The sequence below is a fragment of the Cololabis saira genome, chromosome 12 (assembly GCF_033807715.1).
Source record: "Cololabis saira isolate AMF1-May2022 chromosome 12, fColSai1.1, whole genome shotgun sequence".
In the NCBI taxonomy this organism is placed as follows: Eukaryota; Metazoa; Chordata; class Actinopteri; order Beloniformes; family Belonidae; genus Cololabis; species Cololabis saira.
In genome coordinates, this window is record NC_084598.1 from 5,670,504 (window position 1) to 5,693,587 (window position 23,084).

The 23,084-nt window shown below is 40.3% G+C and overlaps 1 protein-coding gene across 1 annotated transcript; it reads left to right on the plus strand.

The window, feature by feature from the left end:
- Positions 1–206: 206 nt before the first annotated feature.
- Positions 207–21,185, plus strand: sypb (synaptophysin b). Its single transcript, XM_061734708.1, has 7 exons — positions 207–319; positions 1,602–1,667; positions 7,734–7,858; positions 10,344–10,542; positions 11,244–11,435; positions 11,528–11,843; positions 21,028–21,185. Exons 1-6 carry the CDS (start codon positions 302–304, stop codon positions 11,810–11,812), a joined length of 885 nt encoding a protein of 294 aa, XP_061590692.1. The 5' UTR covers positions 207–301; the 3' UTR covers positions 11,813–11,843; positions 21,028–21,185.
- Positions 21,186–23,084: the final 1,899 nt, after the last annotated feature.

Sequence of the window (23,084 nt, forward strand, 5' to 3'; positions counted from 1 at the left end):
GCATGGATGTATGGCACTGAGGCGTGAACAGTTTCCATGCGCTCCGGTCTCTCTCGCGGGACCCGGGGCAGTCTCTCCGCTCACAGCAGAGCTGCGCTCTGATTGGTCAGGCCGCTAGATTCCCTTCTACTCGAGCCTCTGCTGTGACGTCAGCACGCTTCACGCGTACGTACGTCCTCGCCCCGCTCGTGACGCAGCCCGGCTGTTCCCTCAGAGCGGCACCCTCCCGCGGGCTGTTCCCACCCAGACGCCTCCCTCCCTCCACACCTCTGATCCTCTTATCAGCGAGGAAGCGGCCAAGATGGATGTTGTAAACCAGGTAAGACTGCAGGAAGAAATCATCTGATTCATAATTGTCAATTTCCGTAGCCGATGATTCAATTATCATGATTTGTTTTGAATTTTTTCAGCGTTTAGTCATGCTAATTTCATATTCTGCCAGTTATCCTTCAATCTCGGGATTTCAATTGCATCGCTCTCGAGTAGGCTATTTAAAAAAAAGAAATAGTGGTTTATTTACAGAGATAAAATAAACACATATTTGTAATGGGGCGGCAAATTCCGATGTAATTGTACATTTTTTCCTGTGTAATGATGCTGCGGTCGGTGGGACGGAGCGGGCCACTGGCAGGCTCCGGTGTGTAGGATGTCCACAGACTGCTGCAGCAATGACATTTAAGCACAGGAAGGAGACGATGCGACCCGTTATCTCCAGAGTCCTCGCTTTAATTGATGCAGATTGCTTCTCGACTCAATTTACTGAGATAACAGAAGGGGGATGTGGCGGCCGGACAGCCGCAGTATAGGCCCGCAACACAGGAGGACGCTCTCCTGCAACCTAGAGCCGCGCATCCCTGGAAAAGCTGCACAGCCGCTTTGTGACAAAAGCCATCCAGGGCTTTCCGGGCAGAAGAGCTGGTACCAAGATGTCAGGAATTTCACCCAGGGCATGCATGCCCTGATTAATATACCGTAGATGATTTGGGGCCGCAAAGGACTGGTGCGCTTCTCGACGCGCAGCCGCGCGTCGAGAAGCGCACCAGTCCTTTGCGGCCATTTATTGATGCATGCAGGGACGCGCCGCCTTATTTGCGGTGTCGCATTCACCTGCTGACCAGTGCATCATCCCCTTTATTATTAAACATCCTACAGGCCCTTCTCATATATTAAAATAAAAATCCAAAAACCAATGGCCGCCATCCGTGGAGTGTGCAGCAATAGAGCAGGGAGACAGTCACTTAATCAGCTTTGACTAATTGTAATGCTGGCAGCTTTCTCACACGCACACACTCACGCACTTCCACTACAGCCTTTGAAGGCAATATCAAAATTGCTCTGCTCCACTCATACAGTATTTTCATGAGCCCAGAAAAAGAGCTGAGGCACTTGACTCACTCACTTCGTGCACTGGCAGATTGCTGCTCTGTAACAAACCCTTGCAGGTGCCAGCAGTGGCCGATGGGGCTTCTGCTCTGAGACTGATGCTGGTGGTTAATCAGCATCCTGCCTGCACGCTGAGTTTACAACAGTGTCGGCAAAAAATAAGCAGAAACGTGGAAAAAAAAAACCCAGATCTAATATCTGATTTGTTGTGTTGACAGCTGGTGGCCCAAGGGCAGTTCACCATAATCAAACAACCGTTGGGATTTATCAAAGCTCTACAATGGGTAAGTGTTTTTTTTAACTCACAGTATCATTGTGCAGTGCATGCATGACTATCCTCAGAGAGAGGACAGTCTTTCTTGGGGCTTGTTTGGCCCTTACTGTAAAGAGATTTGTGATCTCCTTGTTGCATAGAGGTCATAAAGCTGCATGGTGGATAATAATAGATCTGACTGAGTGTACACTGTTAGAAAACCAGTTCACGGTTGAACCTCCCCTCGCGAGAATGTGCTGTCAGACATTTTTCATAGCTTTGAAATACAAACTCTTCCTCCTGTGTGGTCTGTGGAAGTGTGTTGAGATGATGACTGAGACTGAGGAGTCCCCTTTCCAGATGTTACGATGATACTACTGAGAGCACTGAGCAGGAGACACTTGGGTGTGTTACGTCACTCTTGTAGTAACAACAACAGCTTGTTAAGTCCTGCTCATATGAAACAACGTCTGCACGTTTGCACGTTTTCTAATCTGCAGACTTTTTTCTACTGGATGCTGGAGCCACAATATTAAGACAAAAGAATAACAACAGAATAAGCATTTAATAAAGGGATTAGTTGAATTATTGCATTTAGCCTAATTATTAACATATCAATGAAAATGCTTTTTTATTTATTTTTTTACTCACTTCCATTGAGAATACATACATACATACAGGACTGTCTCAGAAAATTAGAATATTGTGATAAAGTTCTTTATTTTCTGTAATGCAATTAAAAAACAAAAATGTCATACATTCTGGATTCATTACAAATCAACTGAAATATTACAAGCCTTTTATTATTTTAATATTGCTGATTATGGCTTACAGTTTAAGATTAAGATTTCCAGAATATTTTAATTTTTTGAGATAGGATATTTTAGTTTTCTTAAGATGTAAGCCATAAGCCGTAATCAGCAATAAGCCATAATCAGCAGTATTGAAATAATAAAAGGCTTGCAATATTTCACTTGATTTGTAATGAATCCAGAATGTATGACATTTTTGCATTACAGAAAATAAAGGACTTTATCACAATATTCTAATTTTCTGAGACAGTCCTGTATATACATACATACATACATACATATATATATATATATATATATATATATATATATATATATATATATATATATATATATATATATATATATATATATATATATATATATATATATATATATATATATTTAAACACTTAAATGACACATCAAAAACTCGTTATTTTCTTTACTGAGAAACATTCTGATGAGAAATCAATCGAGCAACAAAAACCTAAATCAATGTTGACTTCATGTTTTGTCATTTATGTCATGTACACATTGTTTTTCAATAATTGGTGTCTAATCCGTGGTTAAACATGTCAAACTGACAATGTAATGGGCAAAATCATTTATGTAACTTAGTTGACACTTGTTTTCCGTCTGCAGGGTTATATTCACAAAAAAGATGCTGCAGGGTGGACAGTAGCGCTGATTTATGGCAGTTTTTTTCTCTCTCGCCCACAGCTAGGGGAGAGGTGGGCGTAAGTGAGGACCTTATGTCCTTATTTTGTCTTGTTCTTTATGTTTTCATGTGTCGCATAAGACAACTCAATCTATTTCCTGCATCTGTTAGATTAAAACAATCTTCCTTACGAGGTCACCTTGGGATTTTGATAGCGTTTTGTTGAAAACAGAATGATATTGAGCAGTATTGGGTCAAAAAATATTTACATGACCCTATTATAAAGATTTATTTGAGATGGTTTGAACAGATGGAATGAATCGGGGGAAGCCCCTCCTGCGGATGGATCCCATAATCCTTAGCTACACATTGGCTCCCTAGTATGAGACCGCAACCCAAACCAGAGCGTCGGTGCCAGAGTGAGTTCCGCACTGTAATAGGCTCTGTAGATATGCCGGAGAACAGTTATAGCCACGAGTACACTGCATGACTTTGTAGTCCTTCCCTGGGGCTGAGTGAGTGTGCCAACACCTTGTCACTGCAAGCCAACCACCAATCAGCATCCTGGCTCAGGAGGTTGGGGCACATGAATCATCTGTCAGAGTGTGCGTGCCTCAGCGTCCGGCTGGAGGAGGAGCTGCCGGAGCTGCTGCTCTCTCTGGATTAATATGGGCATGCATTTCTGGGTTTTTTTTTTGGGGGGGGGTGGGGGGGGGTTTGGGTGGGAACGGGGGTAGGGGGATGGGAGGGATTCTTGAGTAGGATCCATGAAAACGGGCAGCAATGACAAAGTTGAAGTGGAAACATTTCTATGCTTTTGTGAAACATAAATATGGAGATGGCCAGTGTTGTTCATAGTTGTGTACCTGAACTGGAGAACTGAGTAGCTAGGAAGTGGGGTGAGGATGCAAGACCTTTCTGAGAAGCATCTAGGCCAGGGGTCTGCAACCTTTGGAAAAAAAACCCTGAACATAAATAAATGATATTTCTGAAGTCATTTTTAGTCATAGATAGATAGATGGTTTATTTTGTTGGGCAGTTATCTTGGAATTTGAGTCGATGCCATCTAATTTTAAAAGGACTATTTTTAATTTCTATATTTCTTTTTAAAGCTGCTATGCTGCAGCCACATTTTTTTTATTTATATTAAATTGGGGTAGTTTTTATTTTACTTTTACACAAATATAGACTGAAATAGGCCTACAGTTCACAGTTTAATTTGTTTCAAAGTACACCTACAAATGCACACTGCACTTCTGTTATATGTAGGGGTTTTAACAGCTAAAATAAGATGAAAACTTTTTAAATCTCTGTTATTTCTTCCGGGCTCCCGATAATATTTTTTGTAGAAGTGGGGGCAAAATGGCTCTTTTGATAATAAAGGTTGCAGACCCCTGATCTAGGCTCACAAGTGTGACATTCAAACTAAACGTTGCATGGTATGGGTGACTCACGTGGGCTCGTCCAAACTAACCTCACCCTCTCTCTGGCTCCAGGGAATAGTGCTGACAAGGCTTAGCTTTGATGGACGCTGTTATACATCGAGTTCCCTAATACGTGTGGAGGAGGCAGACGGTCCTGCCGCTCCTGCTGCACGACGGCACAGCTGTGTTGGATTTAATCTGCATTCAAATTTCTGCTCTGACTCATTCTCAGCAATCATAAAAGGGCTATTTGTGAGAATGCGAAGAAGCAGCCGTATTCAGCCTCTAACGTGTGATAACGGCTGTTGATTCAGTCGTAGCTTATTGGGTCTGCTGTTCAAACGCTCTGTGTGGTTATTACTCCGGGGCCAAAGCTTGTTTGATTATTTTTGTATTTTGGGATGTACATTTACATAAATTAAAATTCATAAGGGATTCCTTTCCAATGCACTACACTATATTGTAAAATTCCCCAGGACAGCCTCATGGAAACTTTGTGTGGATTCATTTTTACTGAGAGACACACAAAGAGGAATTTAGATGGTGTGAAAACAGCAGCTGTAGCTGGATCGTTTGTGTCTGAGCGTGAAAGACTGCGAGTCTTCTCAGCACAGAAGAGTTGACAAGCATCCAGCATACCAGGGAACCATCCCTTCCACGGCGCTGGCACTGCCAGCAGCGTTACCGTGGCACCCAGCACTGCGCCATCGTTTCTTCCCTCAGTCGTTACCAACACCCCTCCTTCTGCTCATCCATCACCATAAAAGCAGAGATTTCAATTGTGGTGTGGTGTCTCCTATTTAGACATAGTTTTACGTCGGCCTGATTTATAAACCGAGCCTGAGATGCGACTCCAGGGACGGCAGGGTCTGCTGGTCTGAAGGTCCTGAAGGGAATGTCTCATGAGTTTTGAGGGAGATTAACTTGCCCCTAATGATGAATTATAATGCCTTCCGTCACAATTGATGTGATTTAGAAACAGATAATGTTGCAGCGTTATAAAATGTTTCTGTTCAGCGGACACATAAACCTGCAGAGTTTTAGGCCGTAATGTCTCTGCAGAAGCCGTTAATGTTGAAGTGTTTAGACCAGGGGTCGGCAACCCAAAATGTTTTAGAGCCATATTGGACCAAAAACACAAAAAACAAATATGTCTGGAGCCGCAAAAAATGAAAAGTCTTGTATAAACCTTAGAATGAAGGCAACACATGCTGCATGTTTCTATATTAGTTATAACTGGGGGAAGATTTTTCTTTTCATTGTGCACTTCGAGAAAAAAGTTGAAATGTCGAGAAAAAATTTAAAATTTTGAGAAAAAAGTCGAAATGTTGAGAAAAAAGTCGAAATGTCGAGAAAAAAGTAAAAATTTCGAGAAAAAAGTCGAAATGTTGAGAAAAAAGTCGAAATGTCGAGAAAAAAGTCAAAATTTCGAGAAAAAAGTCGAAATGTTGAGATTAAAAAGGAAAGGAAAAAGGAAGAATAAAAGAGAAAAAAAGGAAAACATTTTTAAAAAAGAATTAAAAAAAAAGAATAAAAGAAAAAAAGAAAAAAAAAGGTCCGACATTTTTGAAAAAGCTCCAGGAGCCACTAGGGCGGCGCTAAAGAGCCGCATGCGGCTCTAGAGCTGCGGGTTGCCGACCCCTGGTTTAGATTTAACAGCAGAGAAGGTGTGTATCTTCCGCTCATTGTCTATAAACTGGGCACGGGTGACGATAAATGAAAGACATTTCCATCTGGTAAACTACTCACATAATTATTGACATTTCAAGGAGCAGTGTGTTGTATTGACACCTGATTGGATGTTGCAGATATCAGCTATCTGATTAATGACAGCCACTTGAAGTACACACGAAATAATAGCCCCACTTTACAACCTGAAAACTGCAAAAGCGAACACACTTGAGGCTCTGAACATTGCGTGTTGCTCCAGACGGTCTCAGATGGATCATACGATAATCAAACCGGACCACAAGGAGCACTAAAACGTTCCTGGTGAGAGCTGCACTGGAGGTGGATCACATTTGTTTCCAGAAGTCATGAAAACCATGTTGCTCTCTGCAAAGGATTGTGGTCACTCTAAAAGTGCTCCTCATGCCAGAGATATTGATTAAATCGGGGACTGTTGTGGCATTTTTGTACTGTAATTTATTAAACTTTATTGACTTTTTTTTAACTCCTTATGTGACATTTATAATAACTATGTTGTCTTACATTTGACTACCGCCTACACGGCACGCACCGTAATCTGCAGTGATTAGTAAAACCTGTTAATCAACCTTTTGCACGAGTGTTTCTGGGGTGTTGTTAGAGCTTGAGGGGAAAGTAAAACCTTCCCAGAACACAGCGGGATGAGTCGAGCGACAACTTTCAGCTACCTATCAGTTTAAATCCAACAAACAAGCCTACTACACACATTAGCTAAAAGATTACCGTAAACAGTTTAGTGTGCATTGATCCCTGCAGTACTACAGGGCTTGAGTTGAGGAGGAAGTGACGTGTCACATGTCTGCATGTGTGTGTGTGTGTGTGTGTGTGATCACATGTGGAGGTGTGACAGTATGCATGCGTGTGCCTTTCTTTGCTGAAGCCTGTAGGTGGGTATTGGGTGACAGATGGCAGGACACGTCAGCCAGATTAATAGCTGGATTGTCCATTCAATCGGATCTTGCCTGCAGCGTTTGGGAGGGCGTGGTAAAAATAGTCTGCCTCGTCTAATCTGCAGTGTGAGGAAGAGTGTGAGTCCGTCTCCATGGAAGGGTGTGTGTGTGTGTGTGTTGTTTACGGGGCTGTGGTCCTGGCTGCTCCGTGTGGCCCTGAAGTAATCAGCAGGCAACCTATGAATGAATGAATGAATGAATGCACGAGCTCTGCTGCACCGGAAAATACAAAAGCAACCGCAGAAAACTTAGACCCGCAGGTAACCATGGCAACAGGTGCAGCACTTGGTGTGCAGCCTGTTGATAGCGCTGCATTGATTCACACTCACGGTGAATTTATTAGCAGCTCACTGTGATTGGTGGCTCATGAACCGCCTGCTCCAGACTGCAGATAGTGAACCCGCAACCCTGCCTGAGGTTTCTGTTTACAGCGTCACATCAGGAAAAAACACAGCGTAATATTTTGCTTCCAGCCCCCCCACAAAGGAACGTGTGACACATACATATCAGTTTGACGTTGCGTAAGGTGTGAGATTCAGTATTCTCCTTTTGTTTCTTCTCCAGATCTTTGCCATCTTTGCCTTCTCCACATGTGGCAGCTACTCTGGCATGTTCAAGATGAGCGTGGAGTGTAAAGAGCGATCAGAAAGTGACCTAGACATTGAAGTAGAATTTGAATATCCTTTCAGGTATGTATTATGTGTGGATTATGTTACTTGTGTGATCAGCATCGTGGACAAGACAATAAAATGCATTTTTCCCCACCTCATGGAGTCAGTCTATAAACGTATTAATTCAGAGATTCATGCAGTTATTTAACAACCACTGGATTAGTCTACATTATCCAGTGATCTAAATATTAGGTTTACTATTGAAGTCATAGTCAGATGGATATACTCAGTACTTGAGTTGTAAAAAAAAATCAGGGGGGATGGTGGATTTTATCATATGGGGACAGATCATTTGTGCTGATTACAAATAATATAATATATTACAAATAATAGCAGTGACCAAAACACCTGCAGAAATACTGCAGGAATGACATAGCAGCAATTAAATGCAGCCTTCTGTAAGCTTTAAATATCCACTGGGCTTACATCAAATACATCAAAACACAACAATAAAAAACACTTTTCTGAACTTATCAATATGACTCTGTCCTTCACAGGATAAGTAAAATGGATCACTGCAAAAACTCAAAATCTTAAGAATATTTGTCTTATTTCTAGTTAAAATGTCTCATTTTAGTAAAAAAAATCTCATTACACTTAAAACAAGACTCATCACTGGAAAAAACAACAATTTTCACCTGTTTCGAGTGGATTTTCACTTGAAATAAGTAGAAAAATCTGCCAGTGGAACAAGATTTTCCTACTTATTTCAACTGAAAATGTACTTGAAACGGGTAAAAATTGTCAAAAAAGTTATTTTTCTGGTGTTATTTTTCTGGTGATGACTCTAAATGTTGAAATAGCAGTAAAACCACATGCATTGATGAAATGACATAAGGGATGGAAAGGAGGGATGTCAGTTTTACAGGGAGGGATGATTTGGACCGTTTTTATTTCAGGGGGGGGATGCCATCCCCCCTCATCCCCCTCAACTCCAGTACTGGATATACTTGAGTAAAGCTACTAAAACCACAATATAAAAACATACTCTGTTACTATTAAACGTCCAAAATTATATAAGTAACATTATGAAAGTGCAACTAGAGCATTTCATTTATGTTTGTAGAGCAGAAATATGCATATTAAAATACTGGGTCAAATCTCAGAGTGGCACAATTACTATGTTTATTTTGTCCGATAAACAGACGTAAAATTGATCTAAATAACTCAAAGAAGAAGGAGCAAATGTCTGGTTTTAAAAGGGAGAATAGAGAAATTACAGTATATTTACGTTAAATAAATTACCTTAATGTTCGTCAAGATAATTTCTAACATATAATGCACATATGAATGGATCGCTACAGTTTAATCTCTATCCTTGTATTACACAATAGTGTTCAGTTGAGTTTATTGTGCATTTTTAATATTACACTCTTCATCTGAAAGGTAAAACAGTTGTAAAGCTTTCAGATAAATGTAATGAGCTGAAAGGTTAATGATAGAGTTTTATCATTGGAAAAGTGCCCCAGATTTCCACTGAAGTGCAGTATTTGAGTAAAAGTACTTAACTGGTCTCAATAAAAATGTAATAGTATAAAAAAGCTATAAAAAGTATAAAATGCCATTATACTTTCTCTCTCTCTCACGCAGTCAGCTGCTTACTCACGACAGCCATTACTGCTAGGGCTGGGGATCGATTCAAATGTCAAGAATCGATCCGATTCCGATTCTTAAGATTCAGAATCGATTATAGAGATTTGATCCGATTCGATTCGATTCGGTTCTGATATTGATTTGGGTTAGTGTTATTAAAACAGTTTTTTGAGCTGTTGCATGAATTATATGACTGTAGTTATGCAAAATATTACTACTAGTATTATATTGAGATTAAACAGCAAGTATTGCAGCTAATGATCCTGTAAGGACCAATCAGCTCCCAGAATGCTGATAGAACTGCTTTCAGAAACATCATGTGGGTCAGAATTATCAAACAGATCCAGGGAGGAAACAGAGACGGATGAAATCTGTTTTATTTTTTCCCACATTGCGTTTTTTATTTGTTCCATTTTCGGTCTATTTTGGTTTTTAATTTTTGAGCATTTGGTTTTTAGCATTTTTTGCAAATGTAACCCCGAGACAGTATATAAAGTAATGAAATATAGACAATGTATGCAATTATAACCTAACACTTTAATGTTTTCATACCTTTAAACATATTTAAAGGCAAAAACATGGCAGCAGTTATTCTCGTGTCCAACAAAACATTCCTTTTTTGGGGATAAACAAAAAAATAACCAAAAGTTGTAATGTAATAATGAAAAAAAAAAAATACATAAATAAATAAAAGAAAAAAAAAAGAAAAAAAATCGATCTTTGGACATATGAATCAATTTTTAAGAATTAATATGAGAATCGATTTAGAATTTGGAAATCCATTTTTTCAACACAGGCCTAATTGCGTCGTGTTTCCCATTAACAACTACAGTTTGTGATCATTGCTTCCAGCTACTTCCCTCCTCCGTGTGTGTACTGTATTCACGTGTCTCTGTTGCTCCATCCTCAGGCTCCATCAGGTTTACTTCGATGCCCCCAAATGCGCTGGAGCAGAACAGGACCGTTATTTCCTGATCGGGGACTACTCCTCCTCAGCCGAGTTCTTCGTCACCATCGGTGTCTTTTCTTTCCTCTACTCGATGGCAGCCCTCGCTGTGTACTGTTTTATCCTGGAGAAGTACCGTGAAAACAACAAGGGACCTCAGATTGTGAGTTTGTCTGTCCATATTTTAGGGCTGGGTGATATATCGAGATTTTAATATATATCGATATATTTTCAAACGCGATATGGTACGAGACAATATCATTTATATCGAAGACATTTTTTTTTTTTTTTTTTTTATGATTTTGATATAGCTTATTTTGTGACAAATTGACTTGAATGTTTTATTTGAGCACAAATGTTTTATTTGCACAACTGTCAACCTCAGTGGAAAAGTCTGCCTGTTACTGTCTACATTGTATTAATTGCACAGTGTATTTTAATTTAATTGTTATGCAGGAAAGGGATATTTGTTTTATTTTATTCAAGAAGCATTTTTATTCTATATATGCAGGCAGTTTATTTTTATTTCATTTGTTTTATACATTTTGATATTGTGCAGACCTCTGTTAATAAAGGAACCTGTGTGACATTTGGCACGAGGCTTTGTATTAAAACTGACTGTTTTTTTAAGGGTTTGTCTCAGAAAAAATGAAGCTAACAGAGATGCTATGCTATAATGCTTTGGGGGAAACCCCAATTATGGCACAGAAAAAATATCGATATATATCAAGTATCGCCATTCAGCTAGAAAATATCGAGATATGACTTTTGGTCCATATCGCCCAGCCCTACCATATTTGCTCCATCTTAGACAATTAACGACAGGCAGTAAAAGCCAGAATCTGCTCTGTTTCTGCTCCCCAGGACTTTGTGGTGACGGCAGTGTTTGCCTTCATGTGGCTGGTGTCTTCATGTGCTTGGGCTAAAGGCCTGTCTGATGTGAAGTCAGGCACGGATCCCGAGAGGGTCCTCGAAACCATCCCAGCCTGCAAAGAGAGAGAAAATACCTGCAGGGAGGTCTATGATCCCAAGGTGTCCGGCCTCAACACCTCCGTGGTGGGTCCCAAATGCTCCGGCGAGCTAAACCATATCACGAGATGAAACGTACATCGTTGACCCCAAACATTGATCTCCTTCCTGTTGCACAGGCTTTCGGCTTCATCAACGTGATCCTGTGGTTGGGAAACCTGTGGTTCGTCTTCAAAGAGACCGGATGGATGGGTGCATTCGCCGGAACGTACGTCCCATCGCAGGAGAAGCAGCCCGCTCCCGAATCCTTCGGCCAGGGGGAGTACGGACAGCAGCCGGACCCCTACGCCGGATCCCAAGGCGGGTACCAGCCCGACTACGGCCAGCAGGGCTACGAGGACGGAGGTTACAACCAAGGCTATGAGCAGCAGCAGCAGCCCACCTCCTTCTCCAATCAGATGTGAGCCTGTCCAGCCAGACCACAGCCGCAGGATGGTGAGTCCAAACACAGAAACGGAAAAAAACACACCTCACTTTTGTTCTTATGTCTTTTTTTAACAAAGCAAGGCAAATGTATTTATATAGCACATTTCACACGACGAGCATGGACTCAATGTGCTCAAATACATAAACAAACAAAATTACATGGTTACAATAACAGAAACAGATAAAAGGATCGGTGTGTCCGAAATGCCAGACTAAACAGTATATACTAAAAACTATACTTAAATTCAGCACACTTTTGAGTAAATATCAGTAGTATGCATTAATTTGGACGTACTACTCAGAGCCACACGTCACTTCCTGCCGTTGGGAGGAAGTGACGTGTCACAGCAGCAGTAGCAGCTGTTACCATGGTAACAGCAGCAGTAGCAGCACCGCTCCGCGGTTTCCCGTTTATTCTGGCCCAAACAAGATGACATTATATAATATTATTATGTACGAATATTATAATATTATTTTATTTTATAATAATATTATTATACTTAATATTATACTTATGACATATACGTATCACTTAGCAACCAAACACCGCTGCATTGCATTGTGGGAAGTTTCTGCCAAAGATCCTCTATACAGAAGATAGCGCATTGCCGTTACTGGAATGGTATACACTGCCGGTCTCCTAAGTGGGCGTGGCCGCCCCTCTCCCCACATCGTTTTGGAACATACAACACTAGATACAGTACAACTTTCTTCCAAAAATACTTAAATAATAAAAATAACAGTATTATTAAGCAAAGAAGCAAGTTTTATTTTAGTTTTAAACTTCTTTTTATCCGATGGGAAAACGATGAGAGCCAAATCTCGCGAGAGTGTGTTGCTCAGACAGAGACAGGTCTCAAACAAAGTTAATTTTCTCCTAATCTGTCGGTCTGAAAATTTCCATTTTGGTGTCAGAATGTTCAGAAGGTTTGTGGCTTTTGAAAAATGGGTCCCATATTTACTTAGGTTACTATGGGGCGAAGGAATTGGTAATAATCTGTGCTCACATTCATTTTTCCCATAGGACTCAATAGACTCAGGACCTGCTTCCGGTCTCCTAAAGGGGCGTGGCAGTCACGTGACACAGATACAGGAACTCGAACCTTAGTGAGCTGTCTCGGTTTATAGAACGTCTCTGTTTCTGCTTAGCTAGTGTCCATCAATCCATACTAATAAATGTCTCCAGAATGAGTATGGATAGTACATACTATTGAGTACGTACTAATGTTTCGGACGCACTAAAAAATCTCACATACTCGTCATTTTGCATACTCATTAGGGTGGAAGTATGCAATTTCGGACGCAGGTGATATCAAGAGAAAAATAAAAAACAACAATAATTCCATTAAAACAAAAATGCTATCACTCAGCCAATCATGTAGAGTTTAGTCAAACGCCTGTGCAAAAAGGTAAGTTTTTAGTCTGCTTTTGAAAGAGGGCTGTTGGAGCAGACCTTAATTCCTGCAGAGAGGAATTCCAGAGAGAGTAGATGAGACTGAAAGCACCATGAGCAGATCTAGTGTAAACTCTAGGTATGATTAGAAAACTCTTACTTGATGATCTAAGGGATCTGTCCGGTATGTATTCAGTCAGCATGTCAGCCATGTAGGAGGGAGCTAAGCCATTCATAGATTTAAAAACAATAAGAAGTACTTTGAAAGTGATGTGTTCATACCTCTTGGTTTTTGTTAGAATTCTGGCTGCAGCATTTTGAATAAGCTGGAGTTTATGTAACACTTGCTTTGTCTGTCCTGCAAAAAGTGCATTGCAATAATCTAATCTACTGGAGATAAAGGCATGAAGCAGCTTTTCAGAGTCGGATTGTGACAGAAAGCATCTTACTTTAGATATATTTTTGAGATGATAGAAGGCAGTCCTGGAGACATTAGCTATGTGTTTCTGGAAGTTAAGATCAGCATCTAACATAACAACCCAGTTTTTGACAAGCTCACAAGGTTTTACTGACAGAGGAGTTAACAAAGGGAGAATATGTTGCCTCAGAGCACCTAGACCAACTAAAATAATCTCTGTTTTATCCTCATTCAGCTGCAAAAGTTAGTTGCAGATAAAGAGGTTAAATCATAATGACTTAAATATTGGACCCATGTGAATTACACACTTAGGTCCAATATTAGGACCACTTGAGACTTTTCGGGCCCATGTAAGCTCACTTCACCGTTCTGGGCCTTTCGCATTGGGCCAACACAAATCCCCTACGGGCCTTATTTATATCTCAAATAGGCCACATACAAATGCTGGCTTGGCATGTTTCCATGCCTGTTATTTGCTTTTTGAATTTAATTTAAATTATATAAAACCTCCCAATCTCTGATTCTTTTATTTTTTTCAATTCGTTTTTGTGTTTCAGCAACAACAAAAAAGACCGTTCAAGACCTAAAATATTTTTTAATGTTTTGGACATTTCTAGTGCAAAATTATAAATAAATAATTAAAAAGTGATATGATGATTACTATTTGCAAGTCTGATAAAAAAAAAGATAATTTCTCACCAACTCAAATTATAATGTTGTTTTTTGAGGACGTTGTATAAACGAAACTGTAAACAGATGAAAAAGAGCAGCTGTGATTGTTCCTTCTATCTCAAAAAGCAATAATGAGGAAATCCAAATGTGACTGAAGAGGAATCAAGAGACACAATTTGAGTATTTGCCAGATACTGGGAAGTCCAGAAGGTGTTTCTCAGTATTATATTTTGCTGCATGTAAAATGTACTACTACTACTTCTTTTGTGCTATTCTATAAGTCTTAAAGCTTTAATAAAAAATTAATTCAAGAGGTTTAAAAAAAAAGTGAAGGAGGCCAGCGGCTGAAACAAACAAACAAATAATACAAGTTTATAAGTGAGACATCAAAAAAACGTAGGTATTGCCAAATCAAAAGTTTAGTGCATCCATGGAGAACGAAGGAACAAAAGCCTGGAAAACCACAGAAGACCAGTACAGCATTTTCTTATTTTCCGTGTCTACTATTAGCTGATTGTGATAATTGCTAATTGTGTTCTTCTTGGATGTTGTACCGTATCACTTCCAACTGAATTATCTCTGTCCACTGTGTCATTGAGCAGGGTGGACAGAGATGGGTGAATACACTATACATTTCAAAATCAATTAACATAAAATAGCTTTCTACCAATTACAAAATACAACAATCTCTACATGTATCAAATTCCATCCATCATCCATCCATCCATCCATCCATCCATCATCCATCCATCCATCCATCCATCCATCCATCATCCATCCATCCATCCATCCATCCATCCATCCATCCATCCATCCATCCATCCATCCATCCATCCATCCATCATCCATCCATCCATCCATCCATCCATCCATCCATCCATCCATCCATCCATCCATCATCCATCCATGGAACACCTCCCTAGAGAAGAGGGACATGCCTGGAACACCTCCGTAGGGAGGAGGGACATGCCTGGAACACCTCCGTAGGGAGGAGGGACATGCCTGGAACACCTCCCTAGGGAGGAGGGACATGCCTGGAACACCTCCCTAGGGAGGAGGGACATGCCTGGAACACCTCCCTAGGGAGGAGGGACATGCCTGGAACACCTCCCTAGGGAGGAGGGACATGCCTGGAACACCTCCCTAGGGAGGAGGGACATGCCTGGAACACCTCCCTAGGGAGGCGTCCAGGAGGATCCGGTACAGATGCCCAAGCCACCTCAGCTGACTCCTCTCAATGTGAAGGAGCAGCGGCTCGACTCCGAGCTCCTCCCGGGTAACCGAACTCCTCACCCTATCTCTAAGGGAGCGTCCAGCCACCGTGAGGAGGAAACTCATCTCGGCCGCTTGTATCCGCGATCTTATCCTTTCAGTCACTACCCAGAGTTCATGACCATAGGTGAGGGTGGGAGATTGACCGGTAAATCGAGATCTTCGCCTTTGACTCAGCTCCTTCTTCACCACGACGGTCCGGTACATCGACCGCATAACTGCAGACGCTGCACCGATCCGTCTGTCAATCTCACGCTCCATCTTTCCCTCACTCGTGAACAAGACCCTGAGATACTTGAACTCCTCCACCTGAGGCAGGACTTCTCCACCCACCCGGAGAACCATGGCCTCGGTCTTGGAGGTGCTGATTCTCATCCCTGCCGCGTCGCACTCGGCCTCAAACCGCCCCAGCACATGCTGAAGGTCCCGGTCCGATGAAGCCAACAGGACAACGTCATCCGCAAAAAGCAGAGATGAAACCCTGTGGTTCCCAAACTGGATCCCCTCTGGCCCCTGGCTACGCCTAGAAATCCTGTCCATAAAAATTATGAACAGAGACAGTGACAAAGGTTAGCACTGCTGAAGTCCAACATGCACCGGGGACAAGTCTGACTTACTGCTGGCAATGCGAACCAAACTCCTGCTCCGATCATACAGAGACCGGACAGCCCTTAATAGACCTGGACTCCATACTCACTGACCAAATTAAAATACTGTATTTTGAAAATGCTCAAAAGATTTTCCTGGAGAGTTTCTATCCCCAGCTGATCAGGTGGATAAGGTCTGGACCTGGGCGGCATGGTGGCTCGGTGGTCCGCATCGTTGCCTCACCACTAGAAACTGTCCTGGCTGTTCAGATAAATCCCGACCCCGGTCTTTCTGTGCTGCGTTTCCATGCCCTCCGCGTGCTGATGGGTGGTTCTAAACTGGTCCCGCGTGTCTCCCTGCAACGAACTGGAAACTTGTCTTTAAGAGAGCTGGAGCGACTCAATCAAAGAGCTTGAAAGCATGCAAACAAAAGCTGGCCGTTGTAGGTTGAGAAGCCATTTTGTTAAAGGTAACCTACACCTTCTTACAGGAGGGGAGCACATTTCATCTGTCTGTTTAGTATATTAGTACATTAGTACACCATCTTATCACTCATCAGTGGAAAGGAAACACCTCGCTTCTTTACACTTGATACTATTTACACTTGATCAAACCAACTGTCAGCCTAAATCTTCACACCCAGCTGGCGTTAGAGTTAGAAATGAGGTCTGGTCCTCTGTAAAGCACAAGAACTGAACTGACACAGCGAAGCTGACTCAGCATAACATATGCTGAGTTGATGAAAAACTGGTTTTGTAAGTTACTCAACTGCGCTGGAACAAATGTATTTTGCCTGGGAAAGTGTTGAACTATGGTTTAGAAGCGCTATTTGTCATTTTTCTCTGGTATGTCATCTCATACGTGTTCCTGAAAGAATTTGAATCATTGTAAACTACAAAATTAAAGGCACAGAACATTTTTGATCAAATATGCAATGCATTTCCTGCTGGAATACAAATAGAAATGACAAAATATATTTTGTACTTGGAATGTGTATTTTAAATACTCAAAAATGGCCCAACTCTGACCGCTGACATGAATGAAAAGTGAACAACATTTCGAAGCCAAATTTGTATTTTTTCTGAAAATCAAGCTGTAGTTTTCAAGTATGGGTTCCTTTGTCAGAAATAATGAGAGCAGCAGCTGCTCATCCGTGCAACCGTGTGTAACTGTGTAACAAAAGTGAAAGGAAAAGGCCATGGCTGCATCGTATTGAAATAGAGGTGAAAATTCAAGTAGCTCTCTGACTAAGTGGATCTCTTCCAGCCACAATCATATACAGTATAAAAAAACTGTATATAAATATACCGTATTTTCTGGACTATAAGCCGCTACTTTTTACATAGGTTTTCAACCATGCAGCTTATACAAAGGTGCAGCTATTCTGTGGATTTTTCTTCCACCGCTCGGGGCGCTCTAACCGGAATTAGAATCAAAACTAAGACAAAATAAATGCAAAGAAGAATACGCTACTTCTTCTTTAGCAGATAGAAGTAGGTAGAAGCAGATTTCTAACAGATAAATAGATAAATAAATACTGGTTATTTTCTCTTGGTTCTGTCCCGTTTTAATCAGCAAAGTTGCTGCCGTGTTAAAAGACACTGATAGGAAAGGATCTATTTAGGTACAAACATGTACATCATTTACAGTTCAAAATCCTTCTGTACATGTAGTAAATATCTAATCTAACAACAGAAATATCTGCGGCTTGTATATCTTTTTTTTTATTTTATTAAAAATAGAGCGGTTTATAGTCCAGAAAATACGGTATATAAAATTACTCAATGTATTCATGATGATACAAATATTATTATTTCGAAACAGTTGAAGACAGGTCAGTGGTGGCCGACATGCACCAGGCATGAACCGTTTCTGAACCTACAATATCCATCCATCCATCCATCCATCCATCCATCCATCCATCCATCCATCCATCCATCCATCCATCCATCCATCCATCCATCCATCCATCCATCCATCCATCCATCCATCCATCCATCCATCCATCCATCCATCCATCCATCCATCCATTTTCTATACCTGCTTTATCCTTTGCAGGGTCACAGGGCCTACTGGAGCAAATACAATATCCTTATGTTACATTAGCTTTGCATCTATACCCATCACATCATCCTTCCAGCCTCAGGTGTGCAGGTATTTGCTGCTGGATCCTCCACCCGGGTCAGAACACAGTATGCCTCCTTGATAAGCACACCTGGCCTCATGAGTGCTAGTCTTTACATTTCCACAGCTGGAAGCCCCAAAAAAGGGTGTATTACACCAAAATACATGGACACAGATAAATGGCCTTCGAAAGTAACACGCTGAAGTTTTTCCTTTAACCTTCTCTCTGTGCTCAGTGTGTAGTTAAGCTTTTCCTTTTAATGGCATTCAACAATATTTCTTTTGGTCCTTCCAATTCAGTTGATTAAGATAAACCGTGTGACATTTGTTGAAGAGGTTCGACAGGTAAAGACAATAAGTAAAGCAGATGCTTAGCTGGACCTTCTCTGCAGCCACCTTCAGCTTCTGCTTGTTTGTCGGCCTTTCAGCCTTCAATGTCGTCTTCAGTAGCTGAAAAGCTGCTCTGTCGGGTTGAGATCCGGCATCTGACTTGAGCATTTAAGAAAATTTCATTTCTTTGCCTTCAGAAAGTCTCAACTAACATTTGCAGTATGTTTAGGGTCACCGTCTATCTGCACCATGAAGAGCTGTCCTATCAGTTTTATTGTATTTGGGTAAATATAAGCAGAGAGAGTATCCCTTAACACCCCAGAATTCACCTTGTTACTTCTGTCAGCCTCATCAGTAAGCAGCAGTGAGCTGGTTCTATTGGCAGCCATTCATGCTCTTAATATATGCAAAACTGAAACCATGGCTGAGCTATTCCTGATTAGACTTAAATAAAGAATAAAGACACTCGTCTGAGATTTCAGAATCAGAAGAACATGTTTTCTTTATTTCATGCATGTCTCCGAAAAGCAGATGGCTGCAACAATGACTCTATATTTGTATTAAAGAAATGTCATAGCAGGTTGTTAGAGTAAAAGTCCACACCTCAGTGTCCCAGCTTGGTCTTCAGAAAACACACAAAAAACTGATTACTTTACACAATAGCGTTAGTGATATGAATTCACAAAGATCCTAAATGTGTTGTTGTAGAAGTATCAATAGAAAAACAATGACCGGGTCATTTGGGGAGAAACTGAACAAGTAAGTAGTAACAGTAACAGACAGAGCATAGCAGGCAACAAAGTGTCTACAAAAGGAAGCCAGGAAGGGAAACAACCAACAGCATAGTTTGCTCCACCCAGGAAGCAAAACGTCTCACTCCACAGTAGAGAAGGAATGAGTGAACGACTTCCTGTGACTACCCACTAACACGAAAGGCCTTACAAGGAAAACCCCTGACAAGCTGAAGTGAAAAAAAATCAAATGATGCTGAAGCATCTTCAGAATAAGAGGTAGATTCAAACAAATCAAAGTATCAGAGGTGTCGTGGTGGTACTGACTGTAAAAGGTCATTATATGTGACACTTCAGTGGGTTTTTTTTATTATTTTTGTGCAAATATGAACACATTAGCAGGAAGCAAACCTAAAGTTTTGAACCACTGAAAATAAAAGCACCAGGGTAGTTTAATAACACTTTTATAAGACATTTAAATACATTTTTTTCTTTTATTTATCTGTCATTTATTCACACACCATCCAGACAGATTGGAGAAAGCAGGGTGTCTCCAGGACCCGGACTGGGACCGGGTCTGGGAAACACAGGTTTAAGAGTGGGAACTTTTTTAAACTGAACTTGAACGTTCACTGTTTATTATTTCCTCGTGACTATTTAACATTTATCAACTTCTATACATGTAGAAAACTGCATAATACTGATAAAATGTACCCAAGTAGGTAAGCGTTGGTATATAGTTTTATAGTTTAAACAGTTGGAGCTTAGTTTTTGCTTTTTTAATTACAGTGGCTATGACTACACGAAAGAGGGTGTGAACAATAATTTCATTTCATTTTCATTTTATCATTTATTCAAACAGGTTAAAACAAAAACAAAAAAATAATCAGAATACATAAAATGTATATACTGAAAAAACAAAAAAAAACATAAGCAAAACAAAGCAAATTAAAGAGACAAATCTGTATGTAGATAAATATTTCCTGTTTGAAAGGGTGTAGGAAGAAGTTTCAAAAAACGTTTCTAGTCCTATCCCTTCTAACGTTCTGCTTTTACAATTTCTTCATTTAACAGAACTCCAAAAGAAAAGCATAAAAAAGAAGGAAAAGGTGGTTCAGCTGAGCAAGGCACTTTTTGGCTGTCAGTTCATGTGTCCATTTCTGTTTTGTATCCATTAAGAGTATTGATTTTAACGATTTGTTTAAACTTACTTGGTGATTTGCATGATTTAATTTCATATTTGCAGTTGTTCCACAGATTAACTCCCATCACTGAGACACAATGGGTTTTGATGTTTGTTCGTACATGCTGTTTTTTGAAATGACATATTCCCCTGAGATTGTGTTTATTTTCTTTTATTTGAAACAACTTCTGAATGTCTTGTGGCAACTGATGCGGATTCTCTTTGTGCATGATTTGTAAAGTTTTGAAGTCGACCAGATCCTTAAATTTGAGTGTTCTCAGTTCTAAAAATTCTTATTACTCTTTTTTGAAGTTTGAATATTGTATCCGTTTTTGTTTTATATGTGTTCCCCCACACTTCCACACAGTAGCTCATATATGGAGGTATGAAGGAGCAGTACAAGGTGTATAGGGATGATTGATTAAGAAGGTGTTTATTAACATGTTCCTTCCTTCTTCTGCTTCTGTCTTTTTTTCCTGCAGGTGACGTGGTGATTTTGAAGAGCGGCTCTTGACCACCACCTCCATTTCCACACTCCTCTGTTTGTCTGTTTGTGTATCTGTTGGTGGACAGGCGGCGGGAGGGGAGGCGTGGAGGGCATGTGCTCGTGCAGCTGGGGAAGGGACGGCCGCCAGGGCCGGCAGGATGTCGGGGTGGGGTGGGGGGGCGGGGGGGCGGGGTGGCGTGGGGGGGGCGGGCCGGGGGTCTTTGCTGTAACATGATGTTTATTCTCGTGATGTATTTAACTGTAGAAGACAAGAGAGGACTCTCTGTTTGGTAATACAAGAAAAACTTGAATACAAATACCAAAACATTTGTTGATGAACATTTAAGAGAAATCTTGTTATGGAAAAGACTTGCATTGATGGCAGAGAAAAAAAAAATTGTAGTAATATTTAACTCGGGAGAATGTATTTGTCTGTGCTGTGTAAATATCAACATGCTGATATATATATAAATATATATATATGATTATATGTACACTTGAATAATTGTGCACTCATTATTAGTTGTTATACAACAAATGTTGAGCACAGAGTTATTCAATTGCATTTACTTTGGTTCTGTTTAGGAGCTCACTTGAATATTTACCCCTCGGTTCCTTTAATTCACACTAAAATCTCGTCTTCATTTTTTCATGTCAGAATCTAAACCTGTTTTATGTTAAATTTCCTTTTTCTTTCTTTTTTTTTATCTGATCAGCATTACTGACAAGATTTAATAATCAGGGTGAAAGCTCCTGAAAATGCAAATGAAAAAAGAGAGGATATATATCTGTGTAAAAAAGTGAGTACAGACAGAGTAATATACTGTATAGTAATAGTAGTGGTGACAGTGAGTTGTAAGTAGCGTGTTTCATCTTTATGTTTCTATATATATATATATATATATAAATATATTTTACATCAAATATCCCTTTCAAGAGCAGGTGCATCTGTGTAACACAGAAGTCCTGGCATCTCAACTCAACAAGGAAATAATTAAGCATCGTAGCATCTCATATTTGCAAGCAGTTCAGAAACTGCTTTATTGCTGGCAGTCGGGAAATAGTGACTCAGTCAGTGAACTAAAGTTTTTGCAACCGTTTCTATGTGTGTGGGTGTATATTTGGGTTTGTTGGTTTATTTGGTTTTGTGTAATGGCATCAAACGTTTTTGTCAAAGAACCTTATCCTGTTTTTTGATCACCTTTTATGTGGTCCAGAGAGTTGTACAACAGAGTTATATTGTTTTTTTTAACTGGTGTAATAGTCACAACGTAATCAGTGGCATATGTAACATCATTAACATGAAGTTGAGGTGAATAAGTGGCATGCAACATTTTATAAAGAGGCAGTTTTTGAACATGTCTCAGTATATAATCCTCCTGCATCTTCAGTCCTTATTTATCTCTCCTCGATCTGATGACGAGCCAGTTTCCTGCATGCATCCTACTACTTATACACTCATAACCGTACGTGAGCAGCTGAGGCTCACATGCAGGGACGTGCTGGACTATACAGCAAGTGTACTTCATAGCAGGCAGATTGGTTTGTGTTGGGCACAAACTGAACAGCAGCTCTGCGATGTGCTACTCCAAGCTGAAGGAAAGTGCTGCAACAGCTACTTCTCCCCAGGTTTAAACACACCCGTACGGCTGCCAGTCCTCTGGATGCTCAAGAGCATGTTTGCCAAATGATAAGAGACGTGTATCAATTGGTAGTTTGCCTCAACGGTTTTCATCAGAATGAGTTGTTACTCACAAATACATCATTCTCCATTTTACATATATTTTTTTAAACGCAAGCTTCTTTGATTCAGGCATCGTAGAAGCTACTGGTTTTCTCTCTTCCTCTCGTTCCCTCACCTCTGCCATCTCTCTATCTTTCTTTCTCTTTCACTGTAGCTCTTATAAATATGCTGAGATCAAATATACTCTGTTGTTAGTGGTGAATGATGTCTTGTGATATTCTCTAAGCCTTTGGATAGTGTTGTGTTTATTGTGTATGATGTATTCATAATAGTATTTATGATAATGATAAGTCTGAGTAAAAGAAAAA

Coding starts and splice junctions, on each gene's coding strand:
- sypb (XM_061734708.1), top strand. Junction 7,859..10,343: donor GAATTTGAATATCCTTTCAG/GTATGTATTATG, acceptor CTCCATCCTCAG/GCTCCATCAGGTTTACTTCG. Junction 10,543..11,243: donor ACAACAAGGGACCTCAGATT/GTGAGTTTGTCT, acceptor TCTGCTCCCCAG/GACTTTGTGGTGACGGCAGT.